Source organism: Heteronotia binoei, chromosome 11, assembly GCF_032191835.1.
Source record: "Heteronotia binoei isolate CCM8104 ecotype False Entrance Well chromosome 11, APGP_CSIRO_Hbin_v1, whole genome shotgun sequence".
NCBI lineage: Eukaryota > Metazoa > Chordata > Lepidosauria > Squamata > Gekkonidae > Heteronotia > Heteronotia binoei.
The window spans coordinates 20,997,970-21,015,324 of NC_083233.1; the positions used below are offsets into that span (position 1 = coordinate 20,997,970).

The following is a 17,355-nucleotide window of genomic DNA, read 5'->3' on the forward strand; positions in this document are numbered from 1 at the left end:
TAGTCTCATCTGAAAGAACTGGCTCTAAGCTATTGGATTGGATGCTAAATTTTATGTGGGGATTTTTTTAAGGTTTGGTGATTTTTTATATGTCAGTAGAAAGAACAACACGTGCAAGAGCCCAATCATTTGACAAGATGCAGGCTCAATTTGACGCTCTGGAGGCAAAAATGTTAAAAGCTATGGACAAATTGCATTTGGCAATAAAAAAAGATATTAAAAAAGAAGTTGGAGACCTTAAGAAGGAGATAGAGAATTTTAAGGAAGAGACTCAAAATAAAGTGAAAGAGGTAGAGATGAAAGTGGATACACAGGCCTCTGCCTTGCTAAAAATTCAAGAAAAGGTCATAATACACGACTGTAAGTTGCTGGAGTCACAAGTGCGTCTAAGAGGGGTACCTGAAAAAGAAGACACAGACTTAAAAGGCTATATGGTGGATATCATCACTGAGTACATAGAAGAAGACCCTGACAGATTTAAGAGTATGTTGGAGGGTGCCTACAGAGTCAACTCAGTTTATGCGAAAAATAAAGGTCTGCCAAGAGACATCGTCATAAGATTAAGATCAAAAGAAGTGGCAGAGAAAATTTTGAGGAAAGGGTACCAAAAAGCCTGGGCAATAGAAGGGAGCAGAGTTAAAATAATGAAAGAGCTACCAAGAGAAGTGATCAGCGATAGGAAAAAGTACAAGAAGCTAACCGATCAGTTGCGTGCAGAGGGCACAAGATATAGATGGATAATACCAGAGGGTCTTGGATTTGAACAAAATGGCAAAAGGATTACAATAAGAAGCGAACAAGAGATGCATAGCTTTTTTGAAGAAAATAAAGAACCAACATCATAATGGAGTACAAATTACTATCTTGGAATATAAATGGACTAAATTCACCACAGAAAAGAAGGAGAACATTTCATTGGATTAAAAAGCAAAAATGTAATATAACTTGTTTACAGGAAGTTCATATACAACGCAAGGACAGTAAATTTTTGTGGAATAGAAATTTGGGGTTGGAATTTTTTTCACTAGCAGAGCAAAAGAAAAGAGGGGTGGTTTTTTACATTAAAGAACAACTTGACCCAAAATTAATCTTTAAAGACAAAGAAGGAAGATACATTGCTGTTGAGGTGACGATAGAGGCGAAAAAAACGTTACTACTAGGACTCTATGCACCCAATGGAGCGAAAGACAAATTCTTTAAAGACATAAATAGACAAATGGACGAAGAGACTTATGACCAGGTATTGATGATGGGCGATTTTAATGGGACAATACAAAATAACCTTGACAGATCAAGTCCAAAGAAGAATGATAAAGAAGGGAAGCTGCCCAATTCTTTCTTTGAGTTGATTAAACAGGAAAATCTAGAAGACATTTGGAGAAAGTTCAACCCTGAGGTAAGAGACTATACATTTTTCTCAGCAAGGCATAATTCTTTTTCCAGAATTGACATGTTGTGGGGTTCCCAAGGCTTGGGCCTCATAACAAAAAAAATTGAGATTCTTCCAAAGGTTTGGGCGGACCATAATCCAATATGCTGGTCAACAAAATTGCAAAGAAAATCAAGAAGATGGAGAATTAATGAGGATTTACTACAAAATAAAGACACTGTATCATTCTTAGAAAAGGAGACTGCAGCATTCTTCCAAATAAATGAAACGGATGATATGGAATATCCAACAGTATGGGACACTTATAAAGCAGTAATGAGGGGTATATTAATTACATTGAATAATAAAGACAAAAGAGCAAGAGAAGAAAGGCTGTCAGCACTGCAAAATGAAATAGATAAAAAAGAAAAGGACTTAAAAAAAAGACCAGGGAAGAAAAAATTAATAAAAGAAATTACGATATTACAATCCCAAGTTAAACATTTGCTGAATAAAGAATTAGAATGGAATTTAAAAAATTTGAAACAGAAATCGTTTGAAAGTGCAAACAAACCTGGTAAATACCTGGCCTGGCAATTAAAAAAAAGGAAAGAAAATAAGACTATAAATAAAATCATGGCAAATGGGAAAACAGTAGTGGATCAAGAAGGAATTAAAAGAGAATTCTTTAAATACTATGCAAATTTATTCAAGGGTGTGAATGTAAGTAAAGAAAAAGTGGAAGAGTATCTACGAAACATTCAGGTGGCACCTTTGACGGAACATATGAAAAAGATATTAAATGACCCAATAGAGAAAATTGAAATAGAAGCAGCAATAAAAGCAATGCAAGAGGGTAAAGCTCCAGGGCCAGATGGATTCACGTCAAAATTTTACAAATCTCTCAAGGATGAATTAACACCCAAACTGTTGAAGTTGTTAAACACGATAAGAGAAGAAGGGAAAATCCCAAAGACCTGGAGGGAAGCTGTAGTCTCTCTGATTCCTAAGGAAGATAAAGATAGCACAAACGTAAAAAATTATAGACCAATCTCATTGTTGAATAATGACTATAAGATCTATACAAGAATTTTAGCAGAGCGACTGAAACAATACCTGACCAACTTTATAAACAAAGACCAAGCGGGATTTCTTCCTAAAAGACAAATAAGGGACAATGTAAGAGCTGTTATTAATGTTGTGGAATATTATGAAAAGCACCCGGAAAAAGAAGTGGCCTTATTTTTTGTTGACGCAGAGAAAGCCTTCGACAACTTAAATTGGGACTTTATGTTTGCGGTAATGGAAAAAATTAATTTAGGGGAACAATTTATAAAAATGACAAGAGCAATATATACAGATCAGCATGCAAAATTGTGTATAAATGCAGACCTTACCAAAGAATTGAAAGTGAGTAAAGGAACAAGGCAAGGATGCCCGCTATCACCATTGTTGTTTATAATGACTCTTGAAATTTTGTTACAACAAATTCAAAAAGATGAAAAAATAGAAGGTCTAAAAATTAGAAGATTCTCTTATAAATATAAAGCTTTTGCAGATGATATAGTGTTCATAATGGAGAATCCGGTTCAAGTGTCACCACTGCTGTTAGCTAAGATAAAAGAATACGGAGAACTAGCAGGATTATACATAAATAAGGAGAAATCGAAATTCCTCTGTAAAAACATGCAACCAAATAAAACAAACGAACTACAAAAGGTGACAGGTTGTGAAGTCACAACCAAAGTTAGGTACCTTGGAATAGAGATAACAATGAAGAACATTGATTTATACAAAAACAATTATGAAAAACTGTGGTGTAAGATGGACAAAGATTTGATGAAATGGAATAAACTCAACTTGTCCTTACTGGGCAGGATAGCTGCAATCAAAATGAATATTTTGCCAAGGATAATGTATTTGTTTCAAACCATCCCGATTGTAAAAGAAGCAAAACAATTCAACAAATGGCAAAGGAAAATCTCTGATTTCATTTGGGCCGGAAAGAAACCAAGGATAAAGATGAAGATCTTAACGGATGCCAAAGAGAGAGGAGGTTTTCAACTTCCCGATCTAAGACTATACCACGATGCAGTTTGTTTGACATGGATAAAAGATTGGATAATGCTGTTAGATAAAAAACCTTTGTGGTTAGAAGCTCACGGAAATAGATTCGGCTGGCATGCATACATGTACTATGGGAAGAATAAAATGGATGGTTTTTTCTCTCACCACTATGTCAGAAATACATTACTAAATACTTGGATAAAATACAAGAAATACGGGGACGAGAGAAAACCATTATGGATAGTGCCAGCAGAAGTAATAAAAATAACAGCTGATTCTGAAGAAAAAAGAGAAATGTCATATAACCAACTGCTTAAGATTCAAGGAGACAAAATTGAATTAAAAACCTCAGAAGAGCTAAATAACAATTATGATTGGTTTCAAATGCAACAAATTAAAAGTTTGATGGAAAATGACATAAAATCAGAGGGGATTAGACGAGAACAAACAGAACTGGAAAGAGTCCTGTTAGGTGACAATGAAAAATTGATATCAAAAGTATATAAGTTATTATTGAAATGGTCTACAGAAGAAGAAGTAGTAAAGTCTCAAATGGTCAAATGGGCAATTAATGTGAATAGAGAAATACAAATGGAAACATGGGAGCACCTCTGGAAGAACTCAATGAAGATATCAACTTGTCAAAGCATTAAGGAGAACTGTTTTAAAATGATGTATAGGTGGTATATGACTCCGAAAAAATTGGCTAAGATAAGTAAGAAAATGTCGGATAGATGTTGGAAATGTAAAAAACATGAAGGTTCTTTCTTCCATATGTGGTGGACATGTGAAAGAGCGAAAGAATTCTGGAAGATGATACAACAAGAAATCACCAAAATTTTGGGCTATGATTTTAAGAAAATTGCAGAGACGTTTTTACTTGGATTACAATTAGAAAAATACCCAAAAGAAGACAGGACTTTAATTTGGTACCTGTTATCAGCTGCTAGGACTTTGTACGCGCAGCTTTGGAAGCAAGAAAAAATACCAGAGAAATGGGAATGGACCATGAAAGTTTTATCGTGGTGTGAAATGGACAAATTAACCAGAACACTAAGAGACTATGATTTAGAGATATTCAAAAGGGAGTGGAGAAAATTTAAAGGATATATGGAGAAAACTTGGAAAGTAAAGAAATATTGGACATTCTTTTAGTTGTAAGAATATATATACGGAACTTTGAGCAATCAGAAGTGCCTTTAGTATGGATTTGAACTTATAACCTCGGGGAAGTCAACATTGGAGGGAGGGGGGATGGAAATGTCATATGGGTTAATGTGAAAAAAAAAGAAAAAATTAAGAAATAGATAAGCTTTGTAACCATATGCTACCAATAAATTGTTTAAAACTAGAAAGCTAAAAGTGGTTCAAATTCACAGGCCCTATCGCTAAATGTTTAGGTGCTCAAGGAATCAAAAGTCTGAGATTTTCCCTGACTTTGTTTAGTTCATATAACGGAAAATTCCGAAGATGTACAAATTTTCCAGAACAGCGCATCATTTTAAGGATACATACAGATGAAACGTTATTTGAGGGGTGGGGCCGATGTGGAAGAGCGGCCATCAAATTTTGCTTCAGACATGTAGCCTTCTCTCTAGGAACATGTATGGGAAAACGTAACAGAAACCTGTAGGGCACAGCAATGATTGGCTGGAAATGGGACCTCTGGCCACTACCTACCTCCTCAGCCCTCCCTGGGGAGCAGTTTTACAACTAACTCCTCCTTTAAAAAAAAAAAGCATGCATTTTTCAGACATAAATGTACAAGAGACACATTAAACAAAGCAGACTACCTGCCTGAAATATTGGTAGAAGCCATCCATAACTAAATCAGCCTTAGTATCCCCATTCTGGGTATTCAAACTCCTAGAGCCAGTTTGGTGTTGTGGTTAAGTGTGCAGACTCTTATCTGGGAGAACCCGGTTTGATTCCCCACTCCTCCACCTGCAGCTGCTGAAATGGCCTTGGGTTAGCCATAGCTATCGCAGGAATTGTCCTTGAAAGGGCAGCTGCTGTGAGAGCCCTCTCAGCCCCACCCACTTCACAGGATGTCTGTTGTGGGGGGAGAAGATATAGGAGATTGTGAGCCACTCTGAGTCTCTGATTCAGAGAGAAGGATGAGGTATAAAACTGCAGTCTTCTTCTTCTGTTACAAAGTTCACTGGGTCACCCAGTCATTCTCTCTCAGATAACAAACTCAAGGAAGGAAAACCATATACACAGAACTCCTTGAAGTCACAGTGGAAACAAAAAATGTACTACCTAGAATCAATATGGGCAATACCTCAATTGTGATACACAGGTCAGGAAGCAAGCTGCACACCCCCACAAGAGAACAAAGCATGACAACGCCTGCTTTTTACTTAATGTAGAAATATATTAAACTGCCTTATACCGAATCCATCTCGCTCAGAATTGTCTACCCTGGCTGGGACTCGCTCTGCAGGGTCTTAGGTAGGGAGAAGCCTTTTCCAACACACTTACTCCCTGAGATAATTTAATGGAAGAGGTTCCTTGGCAGATCAAGCGTGTGCTCTACCACTCAGCCACGGTCCATCTGCAGCTGCCTGCATCCTGTGCAAATGAGTGCCAGCTACCCCTAGGCTACCGATTAGAGAAAGAGCGCTGTACCTACCGCATTGCCTACCAGAGTGCATTCAGCCAACTGAAGGCAATGTACAAGGGAGTGCCATCTTTATAACAAGCTGTACATTCAACACCCTAATTAATGGTACACACCGTACTCCTCTTTCAAATTTTTGGAAAGGTGGGGTACAAAATGTTATAAAAATAAATACCAGCACCCGCTAGTTTGGGGGCCAGATGTGCTGGTGCTGGACTGCCCCAGCGATTCTCCCACTTTGCTTCAATAAATGGAGTTTTGTGTTACCTGCTACAATGTGGAAGCTGTCCTTGAGGACGGAGTCACTGGCCCAAAGATGGCATACAAAATCAGCTCTGGAACACACACCAGCTAGTTCTAGACTGCACAGGGCCATGTGTGTTTGCAAGAACACCCAAGAAAGAACTGTTGAGTTCAGGGACGAGTTTACAACCAGATTCCAGAAGAACAAGTTCTGCACCGCCGGAACATATTTTAAAAATGCAGCAGTGCTAGAGAGAGCCAGAGGTCTCGTTAAACTTGCCCATACCGAAGCTCCCCTTGTAAAATGGTCTTTGTGGGCACAACGTATTCACACATCATCATTAGGGGAGCTTTAAAATGAGCCACTTCATTGTTCAGATTTCACAGTAAAAAGCAACATTAAGCAGCAGTAATTGGTCCTGGATTAACACTTTTGAAACATTTAACAAGAGGTTTACTATGTTTGTGCAGGGAGAGACATTTTATTACAAACGCCAATGCAAAAGTTCACACACCTCCTCTCTGTCCCTGGACCTCTGGGTTCACACAGATTTGACCCAAGTGTGCTGAATCTGCCCCCTTTTCTTCACTTAAACATTTTGACATATACATCCTTTCTTCTGATGCAAAGAGAGGCAAATTCACTTTCCTCTCCCCTGGTCCAGGGGTGGCTGAACTGTGGCTCTTGAAGCCCCCACTAGCCTGTCACCTGGCTTGGAGAAGGCATTTATCTCATTAAATCTCTTCTCCAAGCTAAGCCAGCTGGCAACTTGGAGAATGGATTTAAAGTTACTTTCTTTCCATCTCTCCTCCTCCTCCATCTAGTTTCGTTTCCTTCCTTCCTTGACTTGTGGCTCTCAAACATCTGATGTTTATTCTGTGCAGCTCTTATGTTTAGCAAGTTTGGCCACCCCTGCCCTGTCCATCTACTGTATCAGTTATCTCCTCTGTCAGAATGTCTCATTCTTGGTTCTCCAGTTTGCATGGGGCAGGGAGCAAGTAGGAAACACACAGCCCCACTCCAGAGATGCCAATGCAGAATCCTGGAACAGGAGCCCCCATGTCAGGAGCCCCACACAGAAGGGAAGCAAGTGCTAAGTACAGAATCAGTCGAAGTGTTTGCAAACACAGGGACAGACGCCTTGAGTTTTGCTCTCTGCATTTCTTCCTCATTGTGCCTGCAGTCTTTGAAAAGGCAAATTCTGTGATAGTTTTGGTAATATGGTAGATTTGCTATTAATATGTTAGCAGGAGAAAAGGTTTAGATGGAGATAGACAGTTGTTATTTTATGTATCTTATGTAATTTGCCATGAACAAAGAAATAATTTTTGTGTGTTCCTTTTAATCAGGATTTTGCTAAATCAATAAACTAATCTGTGCCTATTATAGGTTTAAGTTAAATCAGGTAATTTGATGTTGAGACAGTCTTATAAGAAATTTTTTTCTTATGAACTGGTTATATTTAATTTGTGTTTAAGAAGAATTGTTTGGTCTTATATTGCTTTACTAGTTTATTATAAGAATTACTTTTTTTTCTTTTACACTAGTGAGAGAATAAAGGATATAATACTTAAGGAGATTTTTATACTTGTAGGTAGGAAGATCTGAGTAATATATTGGAAGGTGGAATTATAACTGATATATTTATACTGGCTTCTGTTTCTTTTTTCCCCACTCTCTAAAGTTCCCCTTTCTTTCTTTTCCCCTCTTTTTATGTATCATCTGCAATGCTTCTTTATTGTAGTTTATATCAATAAAACTTTTTTAAAACCCAAAAGGCAAATTCTGGTTAACTGGTAGACGAGGTTTTATTTTATGGTTATCATTCTCCGTAACAGTCAAAAACATTGGTGATCAAAGCTTTCAGATGATTTTAGCAGCTTAATTAATAAAAGTCTACTCCTCGCCTCTTTCGGTTTGTTGGTCTAATCTCTTTGGCCTTGTAGAAAAGATGTAACCAAACTTCCACACCCCTCACATTCCTCACATATCTATTTTGTCATCTAAGACCAGAAATAAAGTGGTCTGTTGGGGTGTGTGTTTTTTAAAGACACTGAAACACACATTTAAAAATAAAAACAAAACCATGCTTATCCCTAGTGGAAGTAAAGCCTAAATATATATATTTTCTCTTAACCCTACTTTTCTTTGAAGCAGCACAGGCATTGCCTGCGTCACTAACCAGATATCTGCCAAAAATCAACTATAACATACTCTACTTATTTAATTTTTTAAAAATCTCACAACAGAAAATGGAGGAATGGGGAGTCTACACATATACATTTATAATACATTCCCCACATCTCCCCACACCCAGCAGCAAAAGATACAAAATAAACAGAAACCTTGAGTGGATGGGAAGGGGGGGGAATTCACTTGACATTCTAAAATCAAACTGGCCCGTCAGCCAAAGGGGGAGTTCCAAACTCATGATTTCACCAAGGAAAAGGCCCTGTTCCCTGGTGACCATCCCCCTGACCTCTGAAAGAGGGGTCCAGAGAGCAAGGGGTCTGTAGAAGATCTTAGCTGATGGGCAGACTAATATGAGAGAAAGCAGTTTAAGGCCATTTAGGGCTTCCAAGGTAACCAGCACTCTGAGCTGTCCCCAGAAGCACTCAGCCAGAGGATCTCTCAACATTGGCTACATAGCTGTTGATGATGGGCCACCCTATCCTGACCCTTTCCATTTCTCTCTCCTGTGGGTTTGTTATGCTTGCCTCTCTCCCTCCCCTCTTAGAAAAACACTATTTTCCTTTTGTTTTATTCTCTCTGCTGGTTTTGAGTTCTTTCAACAAATCCCATTGCATGCAAGGAACCCTTTTTAACTTCTTTCAGGACGACCACAAAGCTGCTTCTACACCGGTTCCTGTTCTCCTTTGAGTTTTTGACACTGCTTCCCCAAAGGCTGTGGGGTCGCTTTCAGTCAGTACAGTATCTTGGATTGGGTAGATTCTGAATCATAGAGTTGAAAGGGACCTTCAGGATCATCTAGTTCAACCTGGTTCACATCTTCACCCACCTACAAAGCTCCTTGGATGCCCAGAAATAAATTTTGAGTCCAGCAGCACCTTAAAGACCAACATTTCCAGGGTGTAAGTTTCCAGGAGTCAAAGCTCCCTTCATTAGATAACCTGGGTGTCCATCTATTTTCAAACACCATCACAAAGCCACTGGGTATAGGAGATGGGGCAACTCCAGATAAAGCACTCCAACCTCCAGGAGGTGGGGCAGGACAGATAACCAAACAAACGAGCATGACAAGATTCCACACTTGTAGAATCATCACAACACACACACACACACACACACACATATATATATATATATATATATATATATATATATATATATATATATATATATATATATATATATATATATATATATATATATATATATATAACAATTTTATACTATTTTAATTAGATAAATGATAGATTAGATCAAAAGATTAGATCAGGGCTTCCCAAACTTTTATTTCCTTTGGCCCAGTTATTTTTACACTTCTCCTTCATGGCACACTAAAATTTTGGGGTGGAGCCAGGAGACAAATTATGTCATTTCCTATGGTGTCAAGGACCAAGTGATGTCACTTCCAGGGCACACTGAACCAAAACTCCACATTTTCCTGTGATGTAACTTTCAGGGCACTCCTCCAAACCTGCCTCTTCTTTGGAAGTAAATTCATTTTCAGAAAAATCTCTCTGAAACTCATGATAAACCAAAATGGGGGTGGAAAGTGGGCGGTCCTCTCTTTTCACCCCCACACCTGCATGCACCTATCTGTTTGTGTATTCTTCTCCAGCTTGCAAGCACTCCTAATGCCCAAGTTCAATTGCCTGCACCACCTACACATTCCTTCCTCAACAGTACTGGCCAGTGTATGGAGTTGGGAGTGCTGTTGCCATAGCCATCAGGAATGGTGTCACACAGCTATTAAAAGCAGGACCAGTAAAATGGTGCCAAGTTCATAGTACCTTCTCTTCCAGTGCTGTTGAGATATACCACAGTAATCTTCAATAATCTCTTTCTGCCCCACACCTCTTACTCTCACTCACTCACACAGAAATCTCATAGAAGGCCACCTGGCTACAACTGGGGGTGCCAACTTTTCATTGGCAGAGCTTCTATGTCTACAACAAAAGTATGATGAACAGAAAAGTTTCATCCAGTAAAAAAGGAAGGAAGGAAGGAAGGAAGGAAGGAAGGAAGGAAGGAAGGAAGGAAGGAAGGAAGGAAGGAAGGAGGGAGGGAGGGAGGGAGGGAGGGAGGGAGGGAGGGAGGAAAGAAAGAAAGAAAGAAAGAAAGAAAGAAAGAAAGAAAGAAAGAAAGAAAGAAAGAAAGAAAGAAAGAAAGAAAGAAAGAAAGAAAGAAAGAAAGAAAGAAAAGTGAAATGGAAGGAAAGGAAAGGAAAGGAAAGGAAAGGAAAGGAAAGGAAAGGAAAGGAAAGGAAAGGAAAGGAAAGGAAAGGAAAGGAAAGACATGGAAAGAAAGAACATAAACATAAGAGGAGCCAAGCTGGATCAGGCCAGTGGACTATCCAGTCCAAACATCTCTCATACAATGCCCAAAAAGCACCAGAATGTCCACTAGTGGGGCCAGGGCACTAGAAGCCCTCCCACTGTTGCTTCCCCCCCTCCGAGCACCAAGAATACAGACAGAGCATCACTTGCAGGGAAAGAAAGAAAGAAGGGGAGGGAAAGGGGAAAAAAGCCTTCCTTACCACCAGATGACCCCAGCCAGCAAAAATTCTGCCCAGGGGTCGTTTGGTAAAAAAAAACAGCTACTGGAATGCCCACTCCCCGCCCCACCCGGCTGAAAAAAAAAACACCCTTCTTTGCGGCCCAGGCCTCCTGGGGAAATCTCCCCAAAAGAACATACTGCAAGGCACATGAAACCTCATACCTTGAAGAACACTTCATGGGTCTAAAGTGCCAGTGGATGCTAGCTTTTCTCTCAAATACGGGGAGTAGGGAGAAAGGAAGGAGAGGCAGCCCAGCTCCTCTCTGCACAACACAGAGATGGGGCAGGGCTAGCTTTGCTGGGGGTGGGTCTAGCTTTGGCTTTTCTTGTGATCCGATAGTGAGGCTTCTGTGGCCCGGTATCGAGTCACAACCCTGCAGATGGGAAACACTGGATTAGATGACAGATTAGATGGATAGATGATAGATAGATGAACAGTCAGACAGACGGACAGATAGAGGGCTTTTTTTAGCAGGAATGCACAAGAATGCAGTTCCGGCAGGCTTGGTTTCAGGGGGTGTGGCCTAATATGCAAATGAGTTCCTGCTGGGCTTTTTCAACAAAGAAATCCAGCATGAAACAATGGTGACATCAGGGGGTGTGGCCTTGCTAGAAGAAGACTGCAGACTTATACTTTGCCCTTCTCTCTGAATCAGAGACTCAAAGCGGCTTACACTCTCCTACATCTTCTCCCCACACAACAGACAGACACCCTGTGAGGCGGGTGGGGCTGAGATGGCTCTTACTGCAGCTGCCCTTTCAAGGACAACTCCTGCGATAGCTATGGACGTTCACACACTTGACCACTACACCAAACTGTAAATAAGTTCCTGCTGTGCTTTTTCTTTATAAAAAGACGATGACAGACAGACCGACCAGTAGACATGATTCTCCTGAACATGCTACAATGAAATAAACGTTAGTGGTCCAAGAGCATAAATGTGCTCCCAATAATAATCTCCAATGGCGCTTGTGCAGGAGCATGTCCCAGCAGATTGCATCCCCTGTCACAACATTATCTCATTAGCAAAACCAACACCTGCACACTTGCATCTGCTGCCCCGTTTGTCTGGGCAAGAAACGACTAACATGTGCAGACAGCAAGTAAGCATGTTGACTAAGGCCTGTGGGACTCTGGTTCCGGCGAGGCATACTAAATATCACATTTGCCTTTCCTCTTCTCCAGACAGAGCCAGTGTTGTCATATTTTATTACATGCGCTGAGACAGGATGATGATGTGAAGGTACCAAAAAGCCAGACAGAAACAGTTTGATAAAATAAATAAGTCTTGCTATAGCAAACTTGGTCTTTCCAAGAAAATACCTTGGCTCACAAATAAAATGCAGAAGCAAAACATTCCTGATGTTAGAGCATAAAAGGGGATCTGCTGGATCAGTCCACTGGTCCATCTAGTTCCCCATCCCATGTTCCACCCTGGAGGGCCAACACAGCATTGAGGCCAAAGACTTCCCCTGACTTTGCCTCATCATCCTGGTATCCAGAGGTTTATTATTGCCTTTAGATGCGGCGCTCCCCTTTAGTCACAATGACTAGCTGCCATTGATAGAAATGTCCTCAAGGACAAATCTCTTTTTAAAGTCATAGGTAATTGTGGCCATCCCTGCATTCACTGACACCGAATTCCACAATCTTAGTCATCACCAATTAAAGAGGTATTTCCCTTTGCGTGTTTTCAATCTATTGCCCACTAATTTCATTAAGCACCTTGACTCTTAGTATTATGGCAGCTCTAGTATTGGGAAGAGCCCCGTGGCGCAGAGTAGGGACGGTGGTTCAGTGGTAGAGCATCTGCTTGGGAAGCAGAAGGTCCCAGGTTCAATCCCTGGCATCTCCCAAAAAGGGTCCAGGCAAATAGGTGTGAAAAACCTCAGCTTGAGACCCTGGAGAGCTGCTGCCAGTCTGAGAAGACAATACTGACTTTGATGGACCAAGGGTCTGATTCAGTATAAGGCAGCTTCATATGTTCCATAGCAATCTGCAGTACTGCAGTCCAAGATCTGCTCATGACCTGAGTTCAATCCCTGTGGAAGATGGGTTCAGGTAGCCGGCTCAAAGTTGACGCAGCCTTCCATCCTTCCGAGGTTGGTAAAATGAGTACCCAGCTTGCTAGGGCGAAAGTGTAGATGACTGGGGAAGGCAATGGCAAACCACCCCGCTGTGAAAACATCATGATGTGACGTCACTTTAGAATCGGAAACACCTGATGTTTGCACAGGGGACTACCTTTTTTTAGTATAGGGGAGGGGGGAGAAAGAGAAATAGCTCCCTCTGTCCATTTTGTCCACGTCATATATAACCTTATACACCTCTGCCATTTCCCCCCTCGGTGGCAAGTGCTGTCAAATCACAGCTGACTCATGGTGACCCCACAGGTCAGGGGCGGCCAAACTGCAGCTTGGGAGACACATGTGGCTCTTTCACACATATTGTGCAGCTCTCAAAGCCCCCACCACCCCATCAGCCTGTTTGGAGAAGGCATTTCTCTCTTTAAATCAAGACAAGCCAGGTAGTGGCTTGGAGAATACATTTAAAGTTAAAGTTGTTTTTTTCTACCTCTCCCTCCCCTATCTCCTTCCTTCCTTCCTTCCTGCTCTCAAACATCTGTATGGCTCTTACATTAAGCAAGTTTGACCACTCCTGCCACAGAGTTTTCAAGACAAGGGATGGAAAGAGGTGGCTTGCAATTGCCTGCCTCTGCATAGCAACCCAGGACTTCCTTGGTGGTCTCATCCAAGTACTAAACAGAGCTGACACTGCTCAGCTTCTGGGATCAGACAAGATCAGGCTAGCCTGGGTCATCCAGATCAGGGTAAGATTTCCCACTTAAATTGTCTTTGTTCTATGCTGAAAACTCCCAGACTCTTCAGCATCTCCTCATAGGAAAGGTAGCCCAATTCCTTAGTCACCTTGGCTGCTCATTATTACTCATGATGCTCCCCAGTGTAAAATCCCTTATTAAAAGATCCACAGAGTTTGCTATGTCCAGTGACCTCCCTCCCACCTCACACACACACTGCCTTGACAAATCCCAGACATACTGACCAGACACTATCAGAGATTATCAGTCACTAAAAAGTCAGATTCACAACAAATAAATGAAAAGAACAAATGTCACCTATCGCTTATTAAGTCTTAAAAGTGAATAATTGTACAATGTTTCAGGCAGCTTACATTCAACTTACAGACGTGTCAGACAAGAAAAGAGCACATAACTCTCCAATTTAAGCAAAAATCACCTCTTCCTCCAGAACACAAAAGCCTGATAAAATGCAACACAGAAGCAAGCTGCAACCCCAAACCAGGGCACCTCATCCTGCTATAGATCATAGCTGATGCCAGCAACTCCAAGCGAATGAGAAAGGGCCCCAAAGCCACTCCATTCACTAAAAAATGATCACAACTGCTGCAGTGTAGCGGGTAAAGCACCAGATGGGGAGGTTCAAATCCCCACGCGAACATGAATGCTTTCTGGGTGTCCTTGGAGCACACGAAAGCTTACATTCTGAATAAAACTTTGTTGGTCTTAAAGGTGCACTTGACTCCTACTTTGTTCTACTGCTTCAGACCAACACAGCTGCCCCCGTGGATCTGTCCTTGGGACAGTCATTCTTTTTCATGTGTTTGTTTCAGGCCTATTGTTGCAAGGGTAAAATGAAGAGGAGGAAACAATGGTGTAAGCGAGTTTGAGTCCCCAACGGGAAGAAAAAGGAGATCTAAATATCCAAATAATTTTTCGGGAAAAAAAAATCATTTGCTTGGCACTCCAAATAAAGGGTTAAGACAGGAAAGCCAATGTTCTTTGCAAGTCATCCAGAATGCCATGTGCAGGCATTTAATGGGTAAACACTGAGTAAATCCCATACTCCCAACAGCCAGGGAGGCAACAGAATTACTCAGACTCAGGGGAGCCGGCATTGGGGGTATGTCCTTTCTTATCTGATGGTAAGCAAAATGTGTTTACAGTCCATTGTGCCTTAAGAGGGGCTGGGTGTTTTGAAAGCCCAGAGCAACCCATTTTTATTAAGCCAAATTATAGGTTCTGCAGAAATCCTTATTCCGGTCTCTCAAAACTTCTGTTTTGGCTTTGCCACAGCTGCAGGCAGGCTCTGAATTTGGCACAGGTGAACTAGGAAAAGGCCTATTTAATTTTCTCCTCCCCCCCCCCATGACACCTGCATAATTTTTCAGATCGAAATGCTCCCCCCCCCTCAGCCTGTGCAGCTGTTACACCTGCAGGTGAATAATGCAAAAAATCAGAATCCGCATTATTACCAGCACAAATAAAAACTTGAGATTTGGAAAGGGGATAAATAGCGGGAAATCAAATCTTAATGCATACTTTCTTCTTGGTGTTCTGATGTGAAAAGTTCTGGGAAGATGGGAGTGCATTATGAGAGAGCCAGATAAATGGCTTTTCGAGAGGCTAGGCACAACCTGTCCTTCGGGCCCTGCTCCTCCAACACCAGGTTAGAGTGTGTACCCTAAGTTAACCCCTTGATGAAGTTGCATCCTGGAGTGAACCCAGAAAGTCGCAGGGGCTCGCAGGGCAGCAGGTGGCAGGAAGGCCCCTGCCAGCTCTGGCGACCACATCTTTCCTCATAGTGTAAAGTTCAAGTCCAATGGCACCTTTAAGACTAAAAAAGTTTAATTCTGGGTAAAAGCTTTCCTGTGCAGGCACACTTGCAGGGGGCTCACAGGGTAGCAGGTGGCAGGAAGGCCCCTGGCGGCTCTAGAGACCACAACTTTCCTCACAGTGTAAAGTTCGAGTCCAGTGGCCCCTTTAAGCCTAACAAAGTGTAATCCTGGGTAAAAGCTTTCCTGTGCAGGCACACTTCATCAGAATCGTGTGCATGCACGCAAACGCTTATATAGCCAGCATGGAACTTTGTTGTTCTTCAAGGTGCCCCCGCCTCAAACTTTGTTCCCTCAGGGCTCCACACTAGGGACTAGTGCGTTGTTTCCTAGCATGGCGGCCGCGAACCCCGGCCGGCCGCCCCTCCCCTCCTCCCCTTCCAGGGCCACCCCGTTACCTGCACCGGCGGGTCGCTGCTCCAGATGACATGCTGGTAGCCGGGGGTGCTGTCGGCGGGGGAGGGCGCCCGCGGCGAGCAGCAGTTGGGCGGGTCGAGGAGCTGCACGCGTTTCCCGCCGGGGCTGCTGTAGGTGCGGACACGCTCGTAGACCACGGTGCCGCCGTCCTGGTTCTGCTCGGGGAAAGGGCGACCGGGCGGCGGGCACTGCAAGGGCAGCGGCGCGGGGCGGTTCTGGCGGGCGCGGGGCAGCGTGGCCGGCGCCGGGCAGGTCTGCTGGGGCAAAGGCCGCGGCAGCGGCATCGGGCAGGGCTCGCAGGGCGGCGGGGGCGCGTAGCTCTGGGGCAGCTGGCGAGGAGGCGGCGGGCACGTGTAGCTCTGGGGCGGCGGGCGGGGGGGCTCCGGGTAGGGGTAGCACTGCGGGGGCTCGAAGCAGGGCCTGCAGGCCGGCGGGGGCGGCGGGTAGCTGGGCATCTGCGGCTGCTGGGAGGGCAGAGGCGGCGGCAGAGGCGTCGGCTGGACATGTTGCTGGACGCCGTACATGCTGGCTCGGGCTGGCGGAGCGTCGGCGGAGGCTGGCGGGCGGCTGCTGCTGCGCACTGGCGGGCCGGGCGCGCCGGGCGGAGGGTAGTCGTCGGAGATCCGCCGCCCTCGCCGCGGGGACACGCCTGCTGCGCCGTCGCGCCTCACTTCGCTCGAGCCCGCTTCGCCAGCCAGCTCCGCCCCGGGCGTCGAGCCAGGCCGCCGGGAGGCCGAGGAGGAGCGCGGGAAGCCGGGTGGAGCCCAGGTGCCACGGTCCCTGCCCGCCCATGGCCCGCGCCGCCGCGCAAGCAGCCCGGGCGACGGAGAGAGGCAGGCGGCGGGGGAGCCGACCCAGGCCGCCCCGTCCTTCCTTTTCTTTTTTTAAAAATAAACATTGTTTTATTTAGAATATGCTTCTGATACATTAAATCAATCAAGAGTAACTTAGAAACACCAAGGAATTGAGTAACCTGGGACAAATTAAAACATACCACAGGTACAATAACAATCATTTTACGATTGGTAAATGTGGATAATAGCAGAAACGCTTTTCGCCCCGTCCTTTCGACCGGCAGGATTTCGAATTGGGTTCGAGCCCTCAGCAAAGGAGCCGCTCTTGCGTCCTCCTTTGTTTAAAATTTAAAACTCTCGAAATGTTTTACAAACAAATAAAAAATTTCGAGGAAAGGGGCTGGTTAGATCGACCCGCCAACTAGCCTTTTCTTTATTGTACTG

General features: G+C 43.1%; 1 protein-coding gene across 1 annotated transcript in view; it reads right to left on the minus strand.

Moving 5' to 3' along the window:
* Window positions 1-16,676, minus strand: part of POF1B (POF1B actin binding protein) — a 68,602-nt gene extending 51,926 nt beyond the window's left edge. The window contains exon 1 of the mRNA XM_060250176.1: window positions 16,099-16,676. Within this exon, the coding sequence (XP_060106159.1) occupies window positions 16,099-16,641 (543 nt within the window). The 5' untranslated portion in view covers window positions 16,642-16,676. The remainder of the gene's footprint in view (window positions 1-16,098) is intronic.
* Between the last annotated feature and the right edge of the window lie 679 nt (window positions 16,677-17,355).